The sequence below is a fragment of the Taeniopygia guttata genome, chromosome Z (genome assembly GCF_048771995.1).
Source record: "Taeniopygia guttata chromosome Z, bTaeGut7.mat, whole genome shotgun sequence".
NCBI classification, from domain to species: Eukaryota; Metazoa; Chordata; class Aves; order Passeriformes; family Estrildidae; genus Taeniopygia; species Taeniopygia guttata.
The window spans coordinates 49,787,805-49,813,846 of record NC_133063.1 but is presented as its reverse complement, the minus strand read 5'-3'; the positions used below and the strand labels follow the sequence as shown (position 1 = coordinate 49,813,846).

At 36.4% G+C, this 26,042-nt stretch overlaps 1 protein-coding gene across 16 annotated transcripts in view; it reads left to right on the top strand.

Annotated features, from left to right (window-relative positions):
- CPLANE1 (ciliogenesis and planar polarity effector complex subunit 1) overlaps positions 1-26,042 on the top strand; it is a 59,453-nt gene that overhangs the window by 19,127 nt on the left and 14,284 nt on the right. For 5 of the 16 annotated variants that reach the window (XM_072921979.1, XM_072921990.1, XM_072921992.1 and 2 more), the window contains 23 exons: positions 336-564; positions 803-936; positions 2,424-2,641; positions 2,903-3,067; positions 4,052-4,190; positions 4,516-4,625; positions 5,680-5,841; positions 6,006-6,114; positions 6,473-6,782; positions 7,818-8,745; positions 9,922-10,085; positions 11,077-11,210; positions 11,779-11,861; positions 12,668-12,736; positions 14,919-14,998; positions 17,448-17,658; positions 19,740-19,997; positions 20,170-20,910; positions 21,781-21,947; positions 23,159-23,288; positions 24,191-24,245; positions 25,332-25,436; positions 25,920-26,012. In XM_072921979.1, the coding sequence (XP_072778080.1) occupies positions 336-564; positions 803-936; positions 2,424-2,641; positions 2,903-3,067; positions 4,052-4,190; positions 4,516-4,625; positions 5,680-5,841; positions 6,006-6,114; positions 6,473-6,782; positions 7,818-8,745; positions 9,922-10,085; positions 11,077-11,210; positions 11,779-11,861; positions 12,668-12,736; positions 14,919-14,998; positions 17,448-17,658; positions 19,740-19,997; positions 20,170-20,910; positions 21,781-21,947; positions 23,159-23,288; positions 24,191-24,245; positions 25,332-25,436; positions 25,920-26,012 (4,794 nt within the window). The remainder of the gene's footprint in view (positions 1-335; positions 565-802; positions 937-2,423; positions 2,642-2,902; positions 3,068-4,051; positions 4,191-4,515; positions 4,626-5,679; positions 5,842-6,005; positions 6,115-6,472; positions 6,783-7,817; positions 8,746-9,921; positions 10,086-11,076; positions 11,211-11,778; positions 11,862-12,667; positions 12,737-14,918; positions 14,999-17,447; positions 17,659-19,739; positions 19,998-20,169; positions 20,911-21,780; positions 21,948-23,158; positions 23,289-24,190; positions 24,246-25,331; positions 25,437-25,919; positions 26,013-26,042) is intronic. The other 11 variants (XM_072921980.1, XM_072921988.1, XM_072921984.1 and 8 more) reach the window with 10 other exon arrangements.

The window sequence follows — 26,042 nt, the reverse complement described above, 5'->3', positions numbered from 1 at the left end:
GGTATATCCTACACATAAGAGGAATATTTGCAAGTGGTCCATCAGTGTGATTAAGTCTTAAAAAAAAAAACCCAAAAGTTTTGCACTTGCTTTCCTATCCCACATTATTAAGCAGGAAAATAGCCTATTCTGGACACACTCTTATACCACTGCTGAGATGCATCTGCTGCTGCAGATGCACTTCCCTAGTGTACCTCTAATAAAAGTAAATTAATAATAAAAGCAGTTGTACACTGAAACTAATCCACAAGCAATGTGAGCAAATGAATTCTAGATTATTCATCTGATAGCACGAAGATTTATGTAAACTTTAATATGTGCTTTTCATGTCACAGACTTACCTCCTCGCATCATTCCACTGCAACACTGTTTGGTTACCAGAGCTGTCAAGGACCAGAAGCTTTCATCTGTGTGGACAGCTGAATATGCTCTTGATTTGTTCTTTATTGGTGGACTCATTCCAGAGGCTGTGTGGTTAGCACACACACTTGGGGACTGGAAGCAGTCTGTGTCAATTGGTCTGGCCTATCAGCTGTATTGTCAGAACTCTGATGACCTCCCAAGGTAAACTTGTAATTGGAATCAGTATACTATATTCTGTTATATAGTTATTTCCATGAAGTTTATTTTGACAAGCCATGTGTTTTGCCTCAGAAGTTCATATTCCCAGACTTGTAGTAGGTGTAGAAATTAAGGTCTTATGATTAGTTATTTTGGCATAGATACTAGTTTAAGAGACCTTCATTGGATTATGTATGAATATTACTTTTTTATTCATGAGCAGTTTCTTGTTATCTTCCAGAATGAAAAAACCAGAGTGTCGCCTGCCATTAAGCTTATTACCACTGCAGACTTTTCAGGAAAAGTTACAGTCTTTGTTAGGACAGCCAGTAACTTCTGATACATCAGGACATATTAAATACAAGAAGTTCACAGGTACTTAAAATGAAAAATAATTGTGGTTATTTTTCATGTTATTTGACTACATATACAGTGTTATACACTGTCTGAGAAAGAAATAACTGCTTTGTCTTCTCCAGTGTGTGTATTACTATTTTAATATATTCAAGCACTTTAATTTCATGAGGCTACGTGTTTTGGCTTTGGTCATTCCAGAAATGAAATATATTATCAATCTTGTCTTCTCATTTGTGTTGCTCAACCCTTTGCTTGACCATATTTGATATTAACTTACAAGGAATGAAACCAAATCTTTGTTACAATAAACAAATAAATTTATGTGTTAACAGTATGGGAAGTATCATCACACTTGAAATTAGCTATAAGAAGATGTTAAATACGCAGCACCTATATATGACTGGCCACATGTGAAGACCTACAGACCTGCTCACCACTCACACAGTCAGCACCAACAATCCTATCACCTTTCCCTCTCCTGTTGGTCAGGATTAAAGTTGGCATATAGATACACATGGTACAAGTAGGTATCACTCCAGGAGTTGGGCCAGTGGCAAGACCATTAGCTGAGTAGATGGCCAGCTGACCCAGTTGCTAAGTGTCACAGGTTGCTCATGTCTGTGTATGTAAGCCCCAAAGCCCCATCCCATCTCTACTTTCTGGTACAAACCCACTCACAAACACCCTCTTTCCCCACACACGTACACTGTCTATGCACCCCATAGCAGCTGGCCTGGAGCATACAGTCCTGTAAGTACACAGGATACAGCAGAGAGTTGGTCTGGGCTCCTCAGCCTGTCCTGGTGCCTGACCTTTAGAGACACACACATACATATGTACACTGTATTTCTGGCATATGGTCATGGCTCCCTTGGTCTCCCCTTGTCTTGCCCTTAGAGACATGAAGATGCACAAGCAGGTCTCTCACTTGTCTCTCTGGCTGTTGGCCAGGTCTTCACTGGTCCCTGCAGATACTGTGAGCTCCTAACTTAATACTTAACTGCTGAAATTCACACCGTTGTCTAGATCAACCTGTCCTTATTTATATTCTACAGTAAGTTTACTGGCACAATCTCTATATTTTCTCATTTATCTGAAAGCTTTTCAAGTTCTTGTCAGCAGGTGGATGTACTTATTGATGAAAGAGTTGCTTTAGTCTCTATTAATAACGTACCTGTTTATGCCTTTTTGGTAAATATGATTTGCCAGAATGTTATACCAAGCAAATGCCTGGCTAAAAAGTTTAGTTCTCTACCTAGAAAGGCAATAGGCATAATTGTAATGGGGCAAAACTTAAATAGGCGTAATGGTAATGGGGCAAAACTTAAAATTAGTAATTGAATACTACTTTTTAAAGATTGAGATCTTATCTTAAAGCAAGTAGATGAGGACTGTCATTGTAATATATGAATGTAGATTCAGACAATGTAACCTCATGATGTCAGAATGAAGATCTATGTATTGATTCAATTAATTTATCAGTTTCTGGGATTAATATTTTATAGATCCCATTGAAGAAGAAGATGCAGGTATTCTTTACAGTTCAATAGAGGAACTACTGAAAGCAGCTGTTATGGCAGATGTTGATATTCTCTCAGACACATTTCAGCTTTTGATGGAGTCTGCCAAGGATCTTTGCAGAAAGTTTTATGGTTTGGTTCCTGTTGGGCTCTGTCTTCCAGCACCACCATTGTACTGTCCTCAACCAGCTTCTCTCAGTGAAGTAAGTGTGTTTCTTGTATGTTTGTTTGATGGTATTTATGAATCTTTGTGAGCTTTATTCTGGTTCTTTTGAGCTCATTTTTCTGGTTTTTTCCATGTCTGCTCATTTACCTTGGTAGCACAGCAGTGATGAGAAAGTATGTGTGCCTCTGTGTATTTTCCATAAATTATCTATGTTATAAAAGAAGATGGAATTAGGACCAGTAACATTTATTTATGTGTCCTTTCTAATTTCGAGCTTTGCTTGTCTTTGCATTTTCAGGAAGACAATGATGATGTGCTTTTAAAAACAGAGAAAGAAGTCCGTCAGAAAGTGTCAGGAGTTCTTCAGCGAATTATCTTGCTCTTCCGGGCTGCTCATTGTTCTTACTCTGCAGCACAGTGGTATATTACACAACTGAAGTGGGCAAGAAAAGTTATGCAGAAAGTAAACATTTAGCTTTCTATTTTTAACTTGATTATTAGTTGTAAATATTACTGATTGGTTTGCAGTTACAGAAGCATTCAGTCTTACCTTGGCTTTGATGTTGTGTTTTGTACATGTCATCTTCTAGTTTTACACTTAATGTTCATTTTTATAGGAGACCAGAATTTAAAGATATAGGGTATCTAAATCATAAAGTGTTTCTTTTTGGGTGTCTTTCTACTTGGTAACATACAAATTAATTTATTTTCCATCGAAAGAAAAAAACAGACGTTAATTGGGAGTTACAGCTGTTAGCTGGAAATATGCTCCAGATCACTTAGGGCTGAATATTAACAGAGAAGGTAATGCTCACTTCAAGTAAAGGGATCATCTTAGTGCACAGAACTTGTGAGATCTCATTTTACTTTTGTGTGATTTGTTTGCACAGAAGCAAGTTCAGTTTTGATTAGAAGTTTTTGTGTACAGTCTTAGGTCATTGTCACAGTGTGTATGGCTCTTCCTGCAACCCCCCCTGCACCAGCATTAATGCAGTGATTGAGATCAGGAACTGATATGGCTGAAAAGTATTTACTTCTGTTTGCATGGTCACATGCCTAATGTTGGCATGGGGAGCTGGTCAGATGTACCAACTGAAACTGGAGGCAAAGCTAGTCAGCCTTGGTGACAACAACCTGGACTGTGTTGAATCAGTCTGGTTTCTTGATCTTAGTTCTTCTTATACTTGGTGTTACTGTTGTATTTCATGGTAATCATGAGTACCATTCAAACAAAATCATTCTTTGTGCCATAGCTCATATTAAACATATTCCTTTAAATGAATTTTCAAAGTAGTGATTTGAAGAAAATGGAAAGCAAGCTTAAGGGAGTTTTACTGATCTTGGCAGTATTCTAATAACTTAGAGAGAGGCTATGCATTTAGTAGTGATACATGCAAAATGTTAACTGATTTTCATTTCCATTTTGATTGTTTACCTGTTGTTATAGATTCGAAAGAAAGGTTCTCTTCCTTTGCTGAGTCCATTCCCAGAGACTTTGCTTTGTTACTGCAATTTCCACACTGCTCTCTATGGATCTACATCTTCTGGAGCCCATCAGTTTGATGACATTACCTGTAAAATTTTAGGTCTGTATGCAATAACATAAAATAATTTAGAGCTGGAAAAAAATCCACAGGTGACATATAAGCTCTTACTAGATTGAAATAGTGTATTGCAATGTGTCAGGAACACATGCTTTCATGTTAGTTACCAAAACTCTTATTCTAAAATGTGCTGTTCTGGATTGGGGGTGGGGGGGTTGTGATACAGACCCGATAAATGTGAAAGAACATGAGCACTAAGTGGGACTAAGGAGCTGCAGCTCCTTTCAGAACAATACTGAAAAATCTCAGACTGCTCCATTGAATTTATTTAAATAGAATCTCATCCTATTGCATGTTTGTATTGTAGGTTGGTTCAGGGAGTTCTGTGCATTATGTTGGATGTTTCACATTCGTGAAAAATTATCTGAAAACTGTAGGCGGTACCAAACTGCAAGGGAAAATATTAACAATATCAAGGTAATTGTATTCCTAATATAATAGAGCTACATTTTAATTCTATGAAGCTATGAGAAGAATTCTGATGATCTACTATGTATTTGTATGAGAACTAGTATTTGCTTAACACAACAAAATGAGCACAGTGCTTGCAATATGAATTACATATTTGATGGTATGGAGCAGTGTGCATGTTATCTCCATCTTCCTGACGTTATTTCTGTTAGGCTTTTGCTTGGTATTTGAGTCAGGAGAGCTTCCAGGAAAGCAATAACTTCTACACTTGTTGACCTAAGAATTTACTTTCTGGTTTGTTTATTTTCCCCTATTAGTTCATGATATTTTGAGTATTACCAGAATAATATATACTTAGTACAAAACAAAAATGGGGTTTTATGGTGTGTTAAATATACATGGTTGTCAGAAAGAGTAATGAAAAAAATTAAAATTTAATCATGTTTTCTCTACTTACACCTTCTCAATTGATGTCAGAAATCCAGGAAGAAAAAGAAAGAAACTATTAGAATATTTGTCATGTATTCTGTAACAAGTCCAAAATTTTTCTTTATCAGCAAAAACAAGTTTCAGATAAATAGGATGGCTCTATTTCCAATGGTGGATTATTCTGATTTTTCTGTACTTCGTGTGAAAGCGACAATGAGATAGGAAATACTGTTCAAAATAAACCAATCCATCTTAAAAGTCTCTGCCAAGGCTTAATTGTCTTGCTCACAAGAAAGAATTTATGATCACCTGAAGTCAAAGTAGAATTACTTACTTCACAGTTTAGGCAAATCCTCAGGTTTTACTTGTGGCTGTACTCTTCAGCTGTGTTCTGATGGAATTATTTCCTAAGCTGGTTTAAAAAAGCCAGTTTTTTTCCCTTTCTCTGTTTTTTTAATGTACATTATGATCCATTAGAACATTGATCTGTTTCTTGTCCTCATAAGCTGCTCTGCTTGGCAGATAAGTTAGAGATTTTTATTTTTTGAGAAGAATTACTATTTGCAATGTATGAATCATTTTGCTGAAATACATTGCTTGTAGTAATTAATATTTCTGGTGATTTTTTTAGGATCCAAATATGAACAGACATGATGCCAGCAAAGTCGAGCATTGTCTGAATGCACTGGAGTGGGCTTGTCGAATGCTTCCTTTCTGCAGATTCATGAATGTTGAAGAATTAGTTCAGGATGTAATTTTGAGTTTGCTTGGAGAATTGCCACCAGTAAAAAAGGTAAAAGACCTTAAAACTAGAATAAAAGAATAGAGATTATCACAAATATTTCTCCTCCTTGGAAAATCTATTAGTTAGATTTTCTCATTGTATAAGTTCTGTGTGTGAAAAGACATCTACTTGTATGATAGCTACTGGAAAAGATGTGGGGTTTTTTTGTGTAGGTGGCTGAGATTTTTGTGAAAGCATTTCCTAATCCTGAAGATATAAGAGTTCCACTACGAGATAAATATCATGGACTTCAGCAGCGACTCAGACACAGTACTGCAAAAGGTAATGTTCATCATTCTTCTGGAAGTTTTAAACAAGCTTTTTTTTTTATTCTAGTTATCAGCTTGTGACAGTACTTTCTGTCATACCCCGTACAAAATAATTATTGTAATTTTGATTTGGACAACTTTGAGTTTTGTGACAAATTCTGTTTTCTTTCTGATACATATGATTTCTATATCAGTCATAGGATATAATGGCTTTCAAAATGTTGGTGTTTCTTCACTTTATCACAATTTCTTGTTGAATTTATAAATGGCTCTAATGTATGATTTTAATTGAAATATAATTCATGTCTCAATTTGAGACACTAACTTAAAACTGAAAATTAAGACTGAAAACTTGGTTTTCTTTATTTTAGTAGATCATGAAAGTGAAGAAATGATGTCTGCTGTTATACAGGCTGCTGAAGAAGTGAGGAAGAAGACCTTGAGACGTGTAGTAAAGAACATAGGCCCTATAGAAATGAATATTTGGGAGCCAGTAGAAGAGGCAGCATCAAATGATGAGGAACACTGTTGCGACAGATTCTCGTTAGGCACTAGTCTAAGCACAAGCACACTTACTGATGTTGGGAATTCTCAGGTATATAACAATGCAGACATGGCAGAGACAGTTTCAGATGCTTTGTTTACTGAAGAAACAAGAGCTCAAACACCTTCATTCCCAAGGTATGAGAAAATTGCAGCAGAAGGCTTTTGATTTAAATTAGGGGAAAAAACAATCTCTTCACCAGACAGGTTAATTGTCCCTATGGGTTATTTATCGAGTGAAGAATTACAGATTTTCTGTCGGAATCTGTGGGTATCGGTGATTCCGAGATTGTAGAAAGTCTCTGTCTTTCTGCCCCGTAGCCAAAGAAGAAGTCATAATTCGTCTGTGCTGTTTTCCAGGTTGTTTATTCTTGCTTATCTCTAACATGTTCTGCTGCCCTGCCGCAGGTCTGTCCTGCAGGGCAGTGTGTGGGGCTCTGCCCCTCAGTGGGATGGTACAAACATTATATACCAGAAACTACCTGTGCTATATTTACAATAATGTGCCAATATCTATCATCTATGTGGAATAGTGTGTCCCCAGCCTAAACCAATAGAAAAATGCCAACACCACAGTGAAACATGGAGGGCATGAAGAAAGAGAAAAAGGACAAGACACACTCAATTTCCTCCATCTTGTCCCCTCTGAACCCCTAATCTAGAAACCTAAAATTTTACTTTTGCACCCATGTCACACTTAATTATTACTCTTATCAAACACTCAAAGCTTGTAATTCATCCTGTAAGATTGAAAACTCTTTTCCATGGACAGAGATCACAGACAGTGTCTCTCGGGGCTCTGTACAGGGGGGTTCCTGACCCCCTGACCCCCTGCCAGGGTCCCAGACCTGCCAGGGCAGCTAGAGGGAAGCCCTGGATTCCCACAATTTTCCAAATCATAGAACTGCCTATGTTACATGAGTTAGTATGTGGCTAATAAATTATTGAAGTGTAAATTGCTATCAGATATGTTTACATTCACATACGTTACTGCCTAGTTTCTGTCTGTGGATTTTGAATTTGATTAATTTGCCACCTATATATTGTACTAATGTTAATTTGGGGGTTTTGGCTATTTTTAATTTCCGTGGAAGACAAGGAACTAAATGTTGCATGTAATTCTTCTTCAAATGGATTTGCATATTAATGGTTCTTACATCTATTGTCTTACAGGGCAAATGAACTCCAACAACAAAGGGAAGTAGGTGGCAAAAATACCACACACAAGATAAAAGCTTCTAACTGTAAAACAAAACATGAAGTGTGTAGGAGAGATAGGCTTAATCAACATAATTTGCCTGTAGTTGGTGTATGGGAATTTGAACGTGATGATGATGAGTATGTTAGATTTTTAGAACTCTTTTTGAGTTATGTTCTTGAGAGAGACCTGGAAAAGTACAGTGACCTGGGAATTCCATTTCTCACTAGCTTTTCTGAGCTGCTTCGAGAGCATGAATTGAACTCTCTCTTTTTTGATGTTCATACAACACTAAAGCGTCGACAAAACAAAACTAGAAGTCAAAGTGTGTTTAGAGCAGGGTCTTGCTATACTGTCACCCTGGAATCTTATGATCCTAAAAAAGTGTCTGCCTATAATGAAAACAGAATTTTTTTGGAAAAACCAACAATTGTACAGTCTGTTGGACAGACCACAGAATCTTCTGTGTGTAACCTAACAAAAGGACTTAAAGAAGGCTTATTTGGTTTAAAATACAAGTCAATATACAGAGCTCAGACTGACAATCAAGGAGTCACTGTTGCACAAGCAAGACAGACCTTTTCTAACCATACTTCCTCTACCCTGCAAACTCAGGCAATTCCTAAATACATTTACAAAACTCTTGATGTTGTTGGTATTGCTCCAGCAGAAGAACTGCCTATAGATTTGATGGGCAAATTGAGCAATATTTCAAAATTGCTGGAGTGGATGATCAGATGGTCTGACAAAAGACTGCCCTGTGGTTCCAATAAACAAGATTCCTTAGAAGAGACTCTCCCAATGATACATTTGAAAACATCATCGCCAGCTGTCCTTACATCTTTTTGGTTGTTAGAACAGTTATATGGAGACAGATCTCAAATAAAGAGCATAAAATGTAAGGTAAGAAGAAGGATGAGTGTTAGTGAAGTGTGTGAGTGAGCTGTGCCATGGGGAAAAATCAGATACATGTTTTACCTCATAGTTCTGATCTCAGTAAAACATGGAATATTGATTATATAGCCTTTCTTTTAAGATTTGCTAAGAAAAGAGAAAAATTCTAGAAATACTGAAATTCTGTCAGTAGAAATACTTGAGTTGGAGATGAAAGTTCTCTTTGGAACTTCAAAATATAGGTCATTTATTCAAACACTGCATTTTTTGCACAAATACCTGTGAGTTTGACCACTGTGTCTAGTTTTAGACATCATCTTTGAAAAAACATACTAGTGAACTAGAATATGGCAAAACAAGGCAAAGAATAATGAAACAGTTCCTCTCACAAGAGTGTAAGTTCATTTGTGTTTGAAGTCATTGCAGATGCAGTCTGACTGGAGTATTTTAACTGGTTAAAGACCAGTGAAAAATGACAAGAGCTGTTAGAGAGATTTGGAGTATATGCGTGCATATGAAAGATGAGATTGGCCAGAGGAATCTAGTATGTAGTGCTTCAGTTTATACTTTAGAGACAACTGGGTCACTTAGTTTCTTTAATTAACAATACACAGAGTCAGAGAATACATGAAAGGCTTTGACGGAAGAGGGTTGTAGGACTCGTGTTGACAAGGCTTTTCTCCAATTTCAAAATGGATTTTTTTTTCCTAATTTTGGTTTGTATTTTCTGGTTTTTTGACAAGTATTTTATTTACAACTTAGAGATCTTGTACATACATCTAACTACAAGGTTATGTATTTTCTTTTGCCTTGCATACTGTTTTCAGTGGTAATTTGAGAGTTCTATATTGTCTGGATAAAGCCAAATCTTACTTTATATATTTGTCTTGATTATATTGTCATATATAGATTGTATATTTGGCAATTCACACTCAGTTGATGCTGAGAAATCTTTCTTATATTTCCGTTGGATAATTCAGAGGACCGTTGTTTCACTTAATGCAAAAAGGGGAGAAACTCATGTTTCACAGGCAGCTGTAAATCCAGGATTTCTTGGCTCTATAATAAAGAAAAGTATGTGAATTAAGTATAATCATTGTATATTAAAGTATTTTGTTTTTTTAAAAAGTAGCTGGTATTTTTTTTTAACTAGTGAATTTCAATTATCATTCTTTTTATTAATAGCATCCAGATGATCAATATCTGAAAGAAATTGCATCTCTATCAGAAGCCCAGTCTAGAACAGAGGAAGAAACTAGTATGGATGAAGGCTCTTCCACAGTGGCCAATTCTCCTCGCAATGTCCAGATTGTACAAATAGATGATAATATTTCTGAAAGTGATTTGGGGTAATTTTTTTTTAACCTAAGAACTCTAGTTGGTCATAAATTCTCTACTGAGCTACTTGAAGAGATCTACTGTTGTATGTATTATATACATGTTTTATTTTGTGTGAAAAGTCAAAACTTTGGGCATAATGGTTACAGCTGCATAGTCTATATCAGTTTATGTACATAATGTAGCTGTTGCGTATTAAATGAATTGTATGTGATTGTTTATAATCTTAGTGATGTGGAAATAGAATCCAGATTTCCAATATAATGGGTGTCATGGTTTTGTCAAAGAATTCAGATAACTTCCCCTCTCTTCAGCGTAATTTTCTTTGATAACTTCCCCTCTCTTCAGCGTAATTTTCTTTGATTTGAGATTTGTGGTCCACAATGTTAGTTTGTTTTCCTCTGGATCTGTAATATAGCTATGTTCATATATGTGCATGTCAGAAAAATAGATAGAAAAAACAGTAAATATTTTATTTGATAATATCTTGCACTGTCTTGAAGATAAAGAGTCCTTAAATTGAACTCCTCTGTGGCATTTAATCTTATATTGCAATAAAGAAAGAAATTTACCTCTAGTATTAGAATATGTATGGAGAGTGAGTTATATACATCTCTAGTATTCTGAAAATAATCTCTAGTATTTTGAGACATGATTGTATGTCTTGTCTGACCATTTTCTCTTTTTCCAATAAACGAAGTTCCTGTGAGGGAGATAAATGTAGCCTAAATCAGATGATTTTGAAGACATAGCAGAGTTTGTGGGGCAACAGCCTGTCTGAAAGAGTGAACAATTAATGGCACTAAAATATCACAGCTATGCAAAAAACAATTAAGCTTGGTTTAAGTTGTAGTCAGAGAGAAAACCTAAATGAATATTGATTATATCACAACAGTGTTAGTTTTACAGTTAGGCACTAGCCTGCAGTCTGAAAGGAACAGCATACTTGAAGTGAGCCAGACACTTAAGTTGTTAACTGTGTTTCCTAATCTCTATTATTAGAATGTCTGCAAAGTCAAAATATTTCTGTAAGAAGAAAATTAATCATGGAAATAATTCTGTGCCTCATATAACTGAAGATCTGAATGAATTGGGATCATTTGTTCAGCAGGAGTTGGATGTAACATCAGAACAAGGTTTGTTTTAATGATATATCCTTTTACTATGATCTGACTTATAAAGCAGTAGAAGTTTTGCATGGATATGATTTTATGTCCCTCTGTTTATTTAATCAAAAAAATGCAAATGTCTTCATTGTTCTATTGGAATTATTTTATCCAGTTTGCATTATGACTAAATTATATTAAATTGTTTTATCAAGACTTTCCAATCGCTTTTTCACCATGTCACTTTTTTTCTATAGAGATAGAAAAATGTATGTTAACATGTACTATTCTCTCATATACATTCATTCCAGAAATATTTTCACAACTGTGCAAAACACTTTGCAAATTTTAAGAGCTGAGTATGCATAAATTCTCATAGTTGTACCCTTTACATAAGCTGGGGATTTTTTAACCTCTCTCTTTGGGTGCATGCATCAACACTAGTAAGAACACAAATTTTGAATTTGCAGAAGCAATTCTGAACACTTCATTCCACACTAGTGAAAAGTGGATTAATATGACTTGCTGTCAGAAATCATGTGACAGTACTATAATCTATGTAGTTTTCTAATTTAGAGTAATTGTGTTTATATTGTAGAGTTCTTTGAGGAGCCACATGAAACTTCAAAGAGCTCCAATAGCTCTGTCAAGATCAGACCTGAAGAACATCAAAGCAAACAGGCAAGTTGCCATACAATCATCAGAGATCATAGAAACATTTGGGTTTGGAAGGGACCTTAAAGATCGTCTCATTACAAACCCCCTGCCATCAGCAGGAACACCTTCCACTAAACCAGATAATCCAGGGCCCCATCCAACCTGGTATTGAACACTTTCGTGGATGGGACATCCACAGCTACTCTGGGTAACCTGTTCCAGTGCCTCGTCTCCTCACAGTAGAGAATTACTTCCTAAAATGTAATCTAAAATGACTCTTTTTCAGTCTGAAGTAATTCCCCCCCACAACCTGTTACTCTGTGCTCTTGTAAAAGATCCATCCCCAGTTTTCCCGTAGGCTTCTTTAGATACTGAAAGACCGCTCTGAGGTCTCCCTAGTATAACCTAAACTCTGTCAGCCTTTCCTTGGGGGAAAGATGCTCCAGACCCCTGAACACCCTTTGTTCCGGACTTGCTTTAGCAAGTATTGGGGAACACATAGAGTTGAACACAGTGCTCCAGTGAGTCTTCCAAGGACAGAATAGAAGGGAGAATTGCCTCCATCAATATGCTAGCCGTACTGCTCTGGATGCAGAGCCCAGGATATGTTTGGCTTGGACAATCTCTCAGTATTCCTCACCCTTTCCTTGTTTTGACCGTCTGTAGGCTTCATTTTTATGCTTGACTTTGTTCAAGTACTCCTTGTTCATTCATGCAAGCCTCCTGGCATTTTTGACTAACTTCCTCTTCATTGAGATGCATCCCTCCTGAGGTTAGAGGAGATGATTCGTGAATATTAACCAGCTTTCTTGTGCCCCTCTTCCTTCCAGGGTGCTATCCCATGGGACTCTATGAAGCAGATCCCTGAAAAAGCCAAAGTCTGCTCTCCTAAAGTGAAGGTCAGTGAGTTTTCTGTGTGCCCTTCTTGCTGCCCTGAGGAACTCAAATTTGCCATTTCATGGTTGCTGCAACTAAGGCTGCCCTTGAGCTTCACATTCCCCATCAGCTTCTCCTTGTTGATCAGAATGAGGTCCACCATAGTACCTCTCCTCACTGGCTGTTCTGTCACATGTGGAAGGAAGTTATCATCAATGTGTTCCAGAACCTCCAGGTTCTGTGCTCATAGCACATTGCCTGTGCTATGCTGTGTTGCCCCTCCAACAGATACTGGGATGGTTGAAGTCCCCTATGAGGATCGGGGCTTGAAAACATGAGGTTGTTCCTATCTGCATATGAAAGACCTCATCTGCTTCATCTTCTTAGTTGGGCAGCCTTTTATCAGAACCCCACTGTAATATCACCTGTCCCTGCCCTCCCTGTAAACCTGAGCCATGAACTCTTGGTCAAATCCTCATCTATCTCCAGGCAGAGCTCCATGCACTGCAGCTAGTCACTGATATAGAGGGTGACACCCACTCCTCATCTCTCCTGCCTGTGCTTCCTAAAGGAAGAGCCTGCATCCATCCATTCCAGCACTTCAATCATAAGAGCCATCACACCACATGCCAGTAACATTGTATCTGGCAGACCTACACATTTCCGACTTTTTTTTTTTTCTCCATGCTGTGTATGCTTGTCTGGAGGCCCCCAATGAAGCTGACTTATTGGCAGGAGTAGTTGTAATTCCTTTATGCAGCTCTTCCGGTGCTCTGTTGACAAGCAGCTCCTCTCCAGGCATCTCTTTCTGACTCTGTCAAAAATTGCCCATCCCCTGGCAACATTAGTTTTAAAGGCCTCTTCCCCCTTGCCAAAACTATGACTGAAGGTGCTCTTCCCCTCCTCTGGTAGATGAACTCCATCAGCCCTCAGCAGACCAGGTTCTCAAATCAAGTCCCATGGCTAAAGAAGCCATATCAGTCCTGTAACAATTTGTTGATTCACCAGTTTCAAACCCTTTCAAACCTCTTCCTTTTGACTGAGAGGATTGACTGTGCACTCCAGAGCCCTCATTTCTCAGCCTGCTCATATATGTGTCACTCGAACCTGTGTGAAACAACAGCAGCAAGTAATAGTGGGCTGTACAGGGCTTGTTTGTCTCTCAGAGACATCCCTGACAGGAGCCCCAGGGAAGCAGCACCTTTCTAGCGAGTGTGTCAGGTCAGCAGGTCGGTGCCTTGTTACCTCTGAGAGTTATCTCCTACTACCACCCAATGCTTTCCTTAGTTGTGCTGGTTCTAACACAGGGAGCAGGTTTGGCTGCCTTACTCAGCTCCAGCATTTCTCCTGATGAGACGGGAGAAATGTAAGAACATGGAAACATTGAATTGTTATGCATACTGTTTTCAAAGTATCCTGAATTCATCAATATATTTGTGAACCTGAGGGCTAAATTGTTTAGGGTTGGTGAATCTTCTTCCTTGCTCAATAATAAAATTAACAATTAAAAGGTAGTAAAGTGACATCTGCTCTGAGCACTTATGAAAATGTATATGCTTTCATATATATACATATAGAACATGTATTATATATTCATAACATTGAATTGATTTTTAAAAATTAAATATATCAATATGTTTATTTTACTTCTGTCTGAAAACTCAGTCTGGATTTATAAATAAGCCTACTTTTTCGTGCATGATTTTTGGTCATAGTTATCTTTTCTTTGAAAGTGGTAAAGGGCAGAGCTGCTATGCTATGTATTGTGGTCTTCAATACATAGCATAGCAGCTCTGTCTAATGAATCTATGAAATGCAAAATCCTACATTTGTTTCATTTTCTTGTTTTGTAGGTACTTTGTGTATAATGGGGTTGTTTCCACATTTTCATCTTTACCTAGGAGGTGTGAGATTAGCAGAATATATATCCAGGGTCCTACCTGAATATGTATTTGGAACTAAAATCTTATAATAATGAGATAGTTTTAAGAAAGAAGATTCTCAAGTAAATTGTTATGTCTCTTTGTTGCTGATCTGTAACTGTCTTCTGATAACTATGTAATTTTGATTATTTTTAGTCAGATTTTTGTAATTGGATAATTTATCAAAAATACATTTGCCATAGGCTAAAAAACTTGTATTTTATTGAAACAGGAGGGATAGAAAAAATTGCAAGTTTAGGTCTTTTGATCCTTTTATATTCAGCAGGGTGCCATTTCAGCTGTAGACAGTGCTCAAGATCCAAATATGGAAGAAGCAAAGGAAGAAAAGGCTGAACAGAATATGTAAGTGACTTGTTGATTTTTTAAACTCCTAAGTCTTTTAACTTTGCTTAAAAATCTAAAGTAGTTTTGTTAATGATTATGTCCAGTGATGTCTCAGGGGTTCCTGCTGTTGCTTAAAGCAGCAAAGTCATAGTTGCAAACAGTTTCAGTTGTCTCCTATCTTTCACATATTCGAAGGGCTGGGTTGAGGAGTCATTATTTTAGTAATGATCTAATAAAACAAGCACAGTTTAATTAGAAAGCATAGTGGGCAGGTGTGTTTTATCTAGGAGAAAGATAGAAAATAACTAGAAAAATGGGAAATCTCATTACAATGGCATATAAATGGATGTTCCTATAATACTTCCCATAATGTTTGTGAAATACTTTAAAATTACTTTTAGAAAGATTTTAAATTCTCTACTTTTTAAAATTACAGATTTTTGCTTTAACTGAGTGTAAGATGCCCCTCGAGAATTTATTATGTCATTGTTTTTTCTCTTCTGGAGATGCAGATTATAGTGATATTAACAGTATTAGTTAAATTGTATTTTCTCTTCCTTTGTCTACCAGAATCAACCTTTTCTTTGCCTGCTGTCTTGAATAGCTGGAACTTTTTCAGTGCTTTTGTTTGAGTCAGTTTCTGATTGCTAGGGGAGACAAAACATGAATGTCAATGTTTGCCAGCTCAGATTGCAATGTAATGCAGTAATAGAAGCGATGCAGATATGTATAGCTTTGATCTGGTGGCTTTCAGGTACTTTATCTCATATTAATTAAAATACTTTCTCAGGAGGTTATGTGGATATTTATATACACACATCTGTAAAAAATGGAAACAGACAGCATAACAAATTATTGTAGTATTTGCAATACTATTTCTTCTCTCTTTATAGTATGACTAAGGCTGTTACTAGCACCTTTTCCCTCTCACTTTCTTTAAAACAAGATGCAGAAGTTCCTAGTTAAGATAAACCTATGCTGTTTTATGTATAAAGAAGTATTTTTTATTTGAAGTAATGTGATGTGTAGTTTTGACTGCAAAATATTTGCAGTTGGAATGTATTGTATCTGCAAACTAAGTAGCTTTTTCTGAAACTTTTTTGTGCTATAATCCCTGTGGATCAGATACTCTCATGTGTTGTCTGGAATATCACATGACACAAATGTTAATTCAGAGCTACCAAATTTCAAGAGACATGATAGTTTTGTTTTCTGGTTCTGGACAGAATTCATTATATGATATTACTATAGACAATACTTGATTATATAGAACACCTGAACAATAATATTTTAAACTTATATATACATTTTAATTCAAATTAGTAAAAAGCATCTATCCTATGGCAACTGATATATTTACATAAATATATACAAAATAAAGAGAATGCTGGAATTGGGAAACACAGTCAAGAGTCAGTCTCGGGCTTTCAGTTCTAGAACAGTCCTCTATGAGGCTTTTTTTAGTTAAGATGAAAATATGAACTGTGCATACTTTTGGGCTTCATTTTCATGTATCTCTAATCTCTTTTCCTTCTTGAGCTTCTCATGCCAACTCTTTTCCAAAAAAATTTTACTCAAACTTTTGGCATTTCAGGTCATTTTTGCACATTCTAATTGCCTTCCAAAAGATTTCATATGCCCTTTCACACCTATTATGTATTTATAGCTATTATTTATTATCAATTACTTTATGATCCCATTTGTTCACATGATTGGAGGCCATTCTGTACAATTGTAAAAATTTCTCTTAAGAATTGCCTCCACAGAGACAAGTCCAAGTCCTGTAAGAGTTGTATCCATAGCAATGTCAACATTTTTCTTAAACTGAGAAAATGTCTTTTGGGTCAATTCCCGTTGGTGTAAGTAAAGTCTTTCAGTTTCTTTGTAGCTTAATGTAAATCCTAACCCTCTCTTCTTCATGTAGGGATTTAATGTACTTAATATTCTTTACCTACTAAAAGATCTTGTTATCACTGTGGGAAAATGTAACGTATTGTATGTGCTACTCCAATATTAAATTATTTTCTTTAATCTGAAATCTTGTTACTTTTTAAGCCCAAATATCTAAAGGAACATTACTTTAAGTCAAAATTAATCCACCTTCTTCCTTAATTCAACCCAAAACGTCCCTCTTCATTTTCCATCAGCTGATTGACTTCATGATTGACCAGGCCTTTTTTCTGTCTTTTTTGTCAAATTGTTGTTTTCTATCTGTATCTCTAGTAACAATAATATTTTAGATAAACTTATGCTACAAAATCAGGTAGAACTTACATCTTTGCTACTGTTTTTCATTCAGTATTTTACGAAGTATTAGGAAATATGTTGTACATGCTCTCTGTTAATTGTTAAGTTGTTCCTACAAATTAATTATGTTTTTAAAATACACAGGTATCTTTAAAATTTTTCTGGATTGATTTAAGACAACATGTATATCTGTTTTGAATGTTCTGAATGTTTTTCATAGTTTGTTCTTTTCTTTCTTAAGTAGTGTAGATACTATAAGTGATTCTCAGCCTTCTGAGACTGCTGTGTCTTCTGTGTCAAGTCTTGCCTCCCATACTTCTGTTTGTGCAAAGAAGCAAGAAGTCAAGGCAGAAGTCCCTAGAGAAGAGAAACCAAGCACATCAGAAACTGTCAGGCAGATGCTGCAAGATGAAATGTTTAAATTAGTTCAGGTGAGGGCATCTAATTATTTTAAGTTTTCATTGTACCAACTGTGTTGTTAAAAAAATGGAAATAGTTACTTTTTTAAGGACCTTCTGTGTCTGGTTGGTTCAGTGCTGGCTAAATGCCAGTACACCCACTAGAATATACTTATTCATTTCCTGCTGTAAGAGGATTAGGAGGAAGGCAAAGCAGGCTCAAAACTTTAAAAAGGTATAAAGAAAACTTTATTAACAGTAACTCAAAGAAAGAATAATAAGAATCAGAATAAAACCTTTAGAACAGCTCTCCTCCCCCCTACAACCTTTTCTCTCTTACAATGTACGGAAACAATTCAGTCAGTTTATTGCCTCTAGAATAGTCTTTCCTCCATTCACTTAGGGAGGGGAGTTGCCCTTGCCATGCTACAGACTTCTCCACAAGAAACAGTTCTCTCATGGCTTTTAATGTCCACGAATAGCAGCTGCTTAGAAATCTGCAATTGTGGAGTTCCTCCCATCTTTTGCAGCCTTCCCACTGATGTATTTATGATCCATATCAACTTATGGGCTACTGTTTTAAGAATGAGGTGTTCAACAGCAAAGGTGATCTTTATCTGTCTCAGGGATCATCATCGCTGGGAGCAGAGGTCTTCTTCTCTGCCTTGGGGCAAAGGGTCTTCTCCATTTTTTTCTCTCTCTGTTCAAACTTCTCCTGGGATCACAACTACTTCAGCATCTGCTTGCTTTAGCACACATACCTGTGCTTATATCTACAATTTGAACACTTAATCCCCCCCATACTTTCAATGAGTTACAGGGAAGAAGAGTCTGATGTATCAATTATATCTTCTCCGTAGCCTTACAAGAAGATTTCAGCCCAAACCTGAGGCATCTCCTCAACCCTCTCATTTGGGACTTGACTTCTTCTCACTGACCTTCATGTCTCATGTTGTTCTCTGTGTGTCTCTACTCAGTCCTTTTCTCTCATCCGAGGGAGGATTGAAGGTTTTCAAGTCTTATCTGTGCCCTAAAAGAGTTAAGATCTTGCTGGCCAGATGCTGACATGACCCCTGCCAGGTGTGTCCAGAGTGCTCACAATGATGGATTTGATGGATTTTCATGCCGCGCTGGGCTGTGTTGGAATCTCTGGGGCCCAGGCCAGAACACCAGGCACTTCTTTGGCTGCATGGCATGGCTGTTTTCCAGCTCCTGCTGCGTTCAATTCCACGGGCTACAGAGCCGCTGGGGATTTTTTTTGGCAACCGCACTGGGGGGAGGGCTGGGATCCCAGCGCCATGGCCTCCCTTCCCCATGCAGGGCAGCTGCTAGCCCCAGCCCAAGTGCTCCCGGGCCACAGCAGAGCCTGCCGAGACAAGGGGCCAGGCCAGCCTTGGTACCTGTTCCCAAGCCAGAAGGGAGAGAGAGAATTCCCAGGGTCTGTTCATTTTCACATGTGTGTTCACAGAGGCAGATCTGTTTTTTTAATTGGCTCATTCATATGCTTATTCTCAAAGCTAGCCAGCAGTTGGTTTTGCTAGGCACAGAGCTCTCAGCAGCTCCTCCGAGTAAAAAACACTTCAGTGGGTGGCTCCACTGCAAAACCAGCATAGGTTGTTCTTTAAAGAGATTCCTAGTTCCATGTTAAGCGCTGTGAAATTTATTTTAGACTTAACTCTTGCTTTTAATTCAAGAAAATGAGTGATATAATAATAGATCTTTGAGTGTGTTTTAGCTCACGTAAGTCAATGTCCTTTAATAGTTTACATTTGGAAAAATTCTGATGCTGTAATAGCTTTTCAACTGTTCTAGGATTTAAGTGATGGTAGTACGTTGAGCCAATTTTATGTGACCTTACATTTATTGAAACTTCACAAAAAATTGAAGGTATTCATCTTGCTTTAGCATAACCTGTCTGTGGCAGGTATTTATTATATCTTACGAGGCAGTCCAATACAGTAAACAATTACACAAATTAATCATTATTGAATCATTCCATTACTGGGATGTTGTTTGTTTCATCACCTAATAGTGAACAGCTGCAAGATAGCCTAGACATTTTGCTTTCTGTTAAAGTTACTGGCATTGTTAACTTTGATTTTGTGTGTATTCAGCTCCAGCAGATCAACTTCATGAGTTTAATGCAAATAGTGCAGTCATCCTTTACCAGTGTGCCAAATGTTCAGCAAGTATTACAGCAGCATCAGTCGGTTCACCTGGCAGGGAGGCAGCCTGCACATGCTGCTGAAAGCAATGTTTCTCCAAAAACACAGGCGTATGCTCAAAAAGAAAAAGGAAAAGCTGGTCAAGAGAGCTCTGTTTTTCATCCAAGGAAAAGTGTAGAAGATGAAGGCAACAGTGGTCAAATAAAAGTAGGTATATAAAAGTGTAGTTTATGAAGACTGTTCAATATATCTGGTATGTTATCTATCCTGTTGAGTTAGGAAATGTGTTAGTAGTGATTGGTGTAGATAAAACTATTTTTGTGTACATTTAGTGCATGGTTGATATGTAAGTATTGGTTTGTTTGCTTTTCTCATTTAGAATCATCTGGATATGAATGCCTCTTTGACATTATTTGAAAGCAACAGCAAGGAAACAGAATTAATGTCACCATCCCAAGATTTGCATTCTTCAGTGTCTGCTAAACCACTTCATCTCCTAACTCTTTCCTCAGGCATCCAGAAAAAAGTGAAGCTTATTCCTATTGAAAAAAAAAATCGTTACTCAAATGGATTTCCTTTGCTTAAGCTTGAATCAAATTATAATGTTAAACCAGCATTTTTACATCTAACAGAAATGTCATCAGCATTTTCCAGGCCACCCCCAGTACCACGAGTAGCTTGGAGTTCATCAGATTCCTTACGGAACCGTCAGTCATCATACACACCAAGAAAGAGTAAGGCAGAGGAAGATTTCCACAGAAGTAGATACAACCCTGAGACTTCAAGACAAAAGCATGAAGAAGAGAGATGGGCAGAAACAGTGTGTAAGGGCCCTCCCAAACATCTGAATTCAGATCAGTGTGAAGAACAGCCAGAAGATTCACCTCGTCCACAATTCCTTGAAAATGTGCATGTGTTCAAAACACCAACTGCTCAGAACCTGGCTGCCATTCCACTGTTGCATTTGCTTGACCCAGTACCTAGAGTTCCACCAGCTGTAAGGCAGCCAATCACTACTTTAATACCTGTTAAACCTGAAACAAAGGTTGCTAACACCAGAGAAACACAGTGGGGTGCAGGAATATCACTACTTCAGATTAATTTACCTCAGAAAAAGAAGGTACTGGATTTTAATAATATATTTTTCTAAGTTGTAATGTTTTGTCAGTTTCATGGTTTCTTAGTCATCACAAATAATTTCATGTTTAGAGACTTTGAATTTGAAATTTTTCAGCACAGGTACCAAGAGGGATCTAGAACTAAGGGTACCTGCTTATTGACATGTCAGTATGAGGCAGACTGCAAGCCTGAAAGTGTTTATCACTACATTAGATTGATTCTATATTCCATAGTTCATCAATGTTCAGCCCACTGCTAATGAGTGTAAAGAATTTACTATCTAAAATACTGGACAATATTTGTATGGTAAAAAACTAGGGTATTTTCCTATAGAGCTTATAATAGGATTACTTACAGTAATAGAATGTGGTGAAAAATCCTTTTTTGCAGGGCAGAAATGGAATGGTAAAAAACTTGGTAAGAAAATATTACAGATGCTGAATACCTGATGTTTTGAAAAATGCTATTTTTATAGACTTACATGCTTGCATATCCCAGTTGAAGAGAATGGAAATGCTTTTCCTTGAAAACTGCTTCTTCAGTCCTTGTCTACACTGGATGGTTCCTAACTTCACCCTGAACTACCTACATAAGAAATGCAAATATTAGTGAAATATGTTCTATGGAGAAAAATTCATGTGCTCTGTGTAGAAAATTCATACCTTTTAATTTTCAGAAAATAATTTACATATGTACATATTGGCAGGGGTTCTGGTCTGATGCTATTAATATTCCATTTCCATATTCTTAAGAAAATGTTACAGGAGTTTCATTTGTATAATTGAAATCCAAACTGGACTTACTTTCTTCAGCCAATCTGGGGTTCCCCTCCCCATTTTCTGTCTTCCTCTCTCTCTCTGAACTCTTTTAGGCAACAAACCTCATCCCACCTCGAGATCTCATTGCATTTGAGCAAGGGCACAAACATCCTTTTGTGCCCAGTACTTCCTTTCAACAAGACCAAGCCAATCCTATCCAGCTACTAAGAACTGATGTTGGACCATTTGAACTTAAAGATGTGCAGAACAAAAGAAAAAGGCAAGCCATATTTTTAAAGTAGAACTTCATTTTGACAGACTTACTGGTAACCTGTACCTTCTAGCTTTGATATCAGAGGGAATGTATTCTCTCAGCAGAGAATAAAATAGTAAGTGTTCATAAAGACACAGCAGAAGTGTGTCATTAGGGTATGAGGAGTTCTAGCTCTTAGGAGATTGATAGGAAGAAGAGTCACAATAGGAAGGTAGTCATTCCACTGTCTGTGTTTTAAAGTCTTCTTGTCTCCTGCCTGTTTTTTTGCTGTACATTCTTTATTAAATGCTTCACTCAGTTACAATATAAGCAGACTGCTAATATTGTCTGGGCTGCATATTGTCACTGTCATCTTCAAAAAGGAAAGGATTATATGCTCTTTCAGTATAATTAAATATGTAGGCTGTTTTTTTTTTTTAATACAGACAGTGATTTACAAAATTCCTGATGAAGCTGAGATTTTTTTTATAAGTATATTATTTATAACATATAAAATTTGATCTATTTTACATTAATTGATTTCACAAACAGTTGAAACAGTTTGTTAAAGATGCTTATGTATATTTTCTCAATTCTTATAAAATGCTGATAGAATGTTCTGGAATAGAATACTTGGTTTCTTTCAGTTATGATGCTTCTGTCATTGTGGAGCAGAGCTCAAGAGTAGTTTTTCACTTGTAAAGTGAAAACTTGCTACACAAGTTACTGCAGATAGAGTTAAGAATACATTTTAATAGTATCTGTGGAAGTGCTTAAAGCTATAGTTGCTGCCATATAATCTACTTGTCACATATTAAAGAAGAAGCTGCAGTTGCTGTTGTGTAATCTATTTGTCACGTAGTAATTAGAAAACTGCTGTGTGATTGAAGTTTGCTTCTTATAGATTTCTTATTGGCATTTTGTGTAGTAATTAATTATACACAAGATACAGATGTGAAATACTATGTGGCTTGTAATATTTAATTTAAATAATTGATTAGACAATAGATTTTAGTGTAATTGCTGGTATTTGTATGGGTTCTACAACATTTTTATGTAGGTTTCAAGCAGGCAGAAAATGTGATTTGAACTGATCTACGTGCAGCAGCTCTTTATCTTTTCCAATCTTTATTTCAGTGTTTATTTCTTAATAGTAATCTTTCCTAGAGAACAATGATAGGTACTGTTATTATTTCAGAGCACTTCTTACTCTTTACTTGTAATTAATTTGTTGACAGTAAAAAGAGGCGTAGTAAGAAACAACTGAAAGAGAAGGAGGATAAGAAGAAACCAAGCGTGTCCTTCTGTCCAGACGACTCCGTCATCAATGTTAGTGACACAGCAGCGGCTACTGAATCAGAGACTGGGGTATAGAATTATGTTTTTTTCTTAGGCTTTTTCCATTCAAGTATTAGCAGAAAAGAAAGAAGGAGAAAACTATAAGCCAAACAATAATATACTTTTCTTCCAGGATCTACAAACAGTATGCATATTTTTAATTAATATACTTGCATTCTCTGTAAACAGGAGATAGATTTTTATAAAGGATTTGAAGGTTGCTATTTTTTTTCCTGGAACATGAACTTGTCTGTTTTGATAGGATATAAGTTCTGTATGTACATTTGTAGTAAATACATACAAAAATGTTAAAAATTAAAAAGAAAACCTATTTTTCCTAGTACTAATGATAGGACAGGTGACCCAGGCATTATTCTTTCCATGTGAGTGTGGATGTATGACTATATAAGAGTAAGGATGTGCTGCATTGGAATGTCAGTTTTTTCTCACCCCAGACTCTGAAAAAAGAAAGCCTTCATCAAGCTGGGTTTTGATTAGGCCTTTTTGGTATCTTCTGGGGTTTATCATTACAAGTGCCAAATTTCAAGTTAGAACACTACCAGTTGGATCACTGCCCAGAGCTGTGTTTCTGATCCATACCATACTTTCTCTGAGACTTCACTGCAGCACAGCAGCTGGAGACCCTCACCAGACCTGGAGATGTTCAGGGGTAGGATAAAACTCGAAGAGGACTAAGGAATTGCATGTCATCCCAAGGTATATAAAATAATGTTACGTAGTAAGTAAATTCCATTAAGTTGGAATAAATCAGAGGAATTAAAACACGTGTTGAGAGAAGTATGTGACAGCTCTTTTTTTTTTTCCCAAATCATTACTCATATGAGGTATATTGGATAGTTAATATCAACAAGAAAGCCTTAAATCTACACTGGAACTGTTTTTAAAAATGGTTCTTTTTTTCCTTATATTAGGATCACAAACCAAATTCGACATCTTATGTTCAGGACGGTTTTTTCATGTCAATGGGCAAGTACAAGTCTTTTTAATGCTTTGAGTACTCAAAAAAAAAAAATCAAGAAGCATTAGTCTGTTAGAATTCACAGTAAAACTCTACAATAATCTGTATGTTAAAAAGTAGGATAATGTGGTCTGTGGGCAATTGAGCTTTCTGCCTTAAGGGACCTTTCCCCAGACCTTTCAGGATGTACAACAGGTATCCAGAAATTTTGGGAGATACTTGTTTTTTTTGGAATTGTTATGGAGAGAGGTGCAGGCAAATTTAAGATCTTGTACAAATTATCTGAAGATTCAGAATAGTTTTCCCAAGAATTTTAGAAGTATTTTAATTTTTCTTCAGAATGAGTGATAATCTTGTATTTATGTTTATAAACAATAGAGTTAATGAAATAATAACAGTATGTCAAGTTAATTTAATTAGCTGTGGTTGACACTGATTTCTGTTCATATGGTTAATCAAAATAATTCTGTAAACATTTCTAATTCTAAATTTTTCATGTATTTTAAAAAGATATTATTCCGACATCGTTTGCTTGCATATTCTGATTACACAAAATTTAGAGCTCTTGTAAAAGAAATTCAATGCATGCAATATTTCTAGCCTACAATACAAAGACCAGGCCTGTGGAAAGATTTCTTTCTTTATATAGTATGTTAATTCATGACAATATTCAGTTCTGTCATGGAACAAAATGCAATTCATTCTCTGAAATTTGGCCTTAAAGAAGTGCAAACTCTGTAAAAACAGCAATAAAGAAATGAAGACATACATGTCATGAATGTTTCTCCACTCCTTTTAGAATGTGAAACAGATTATTACTGTTCAGCATACTAGAATATTTAATTTAAAATCACATATCTAAACTGAATCTTGGTTTCAAGTCAGTGTAACATTGTGTCACTGTTTATTCACATAAAGTTGGTGGCATGAATTTTTCTTGGAATCATTTATGAGGTATGCTTAGACAAGTTATCTGTCATAAATGCAAGTAAGAAAATGCTGGGGCCTCTAGTTGTGAGTTAGTATCATTGCTTTCAAAGGTGTCTAATTTTTATATTGTTAATAGACACCTATTTTGTATTACCACATTTTAGATGCAATGGATAAAGCAAGTATTACCTCCGCAGATCTACATTATTTGGCTTCTGTAGGGAAAAAACCAGCAGAAACTCAAGATGCAAGTACTAATACTAACCCAGGTAAATGCTACAGGGATGATCTCCAGAAACCAACTGTTTCTAGTGTTGCTTCTTGATTAGTTGTGCTATTTGATCAGTTTTCAAAATGCTGCAAATTTGTAAAGGGGAAGCAGTTTTTTTGTGCAGTTTTCTTGTTTCAAAAATAATTAAACCAGAAAACAATGGATTAATTTCTAGTTGGAAATTAGAAAGCAGTAGTTAAAATAATTATAACTAAAAATATTACTGATGCAATTATGTAAGTCTCCTCATGCTTTCTGTAAGTCAGTCCTGCTGTGACTTTTTCTGAAAGCTTGTTTTAACTTAACTTGACTTTATCTAAATGCATTTTAGACAATGTTTCACACTTGATTGAAATTGATTCCTTTCCTCTTCTCCCACTTTTCTTTGATTGTAAACTGGCAAATGTACACTCAGATAATGCCATTGGTATCTTTACATAAACACATGCATTCTGGTCTTCTTTTTTTTCTTCCGATCAAGTGCTCAAATCATACCAGGATTGGGGGATCAGTGGTGGAAATGAGGTTTCCAAATTTCAAAAAAATGAGCTGGTCACGTCTGTTCCTGCATCAGGTGTGGCTGTAGTCTTTCTCCACTTCATTT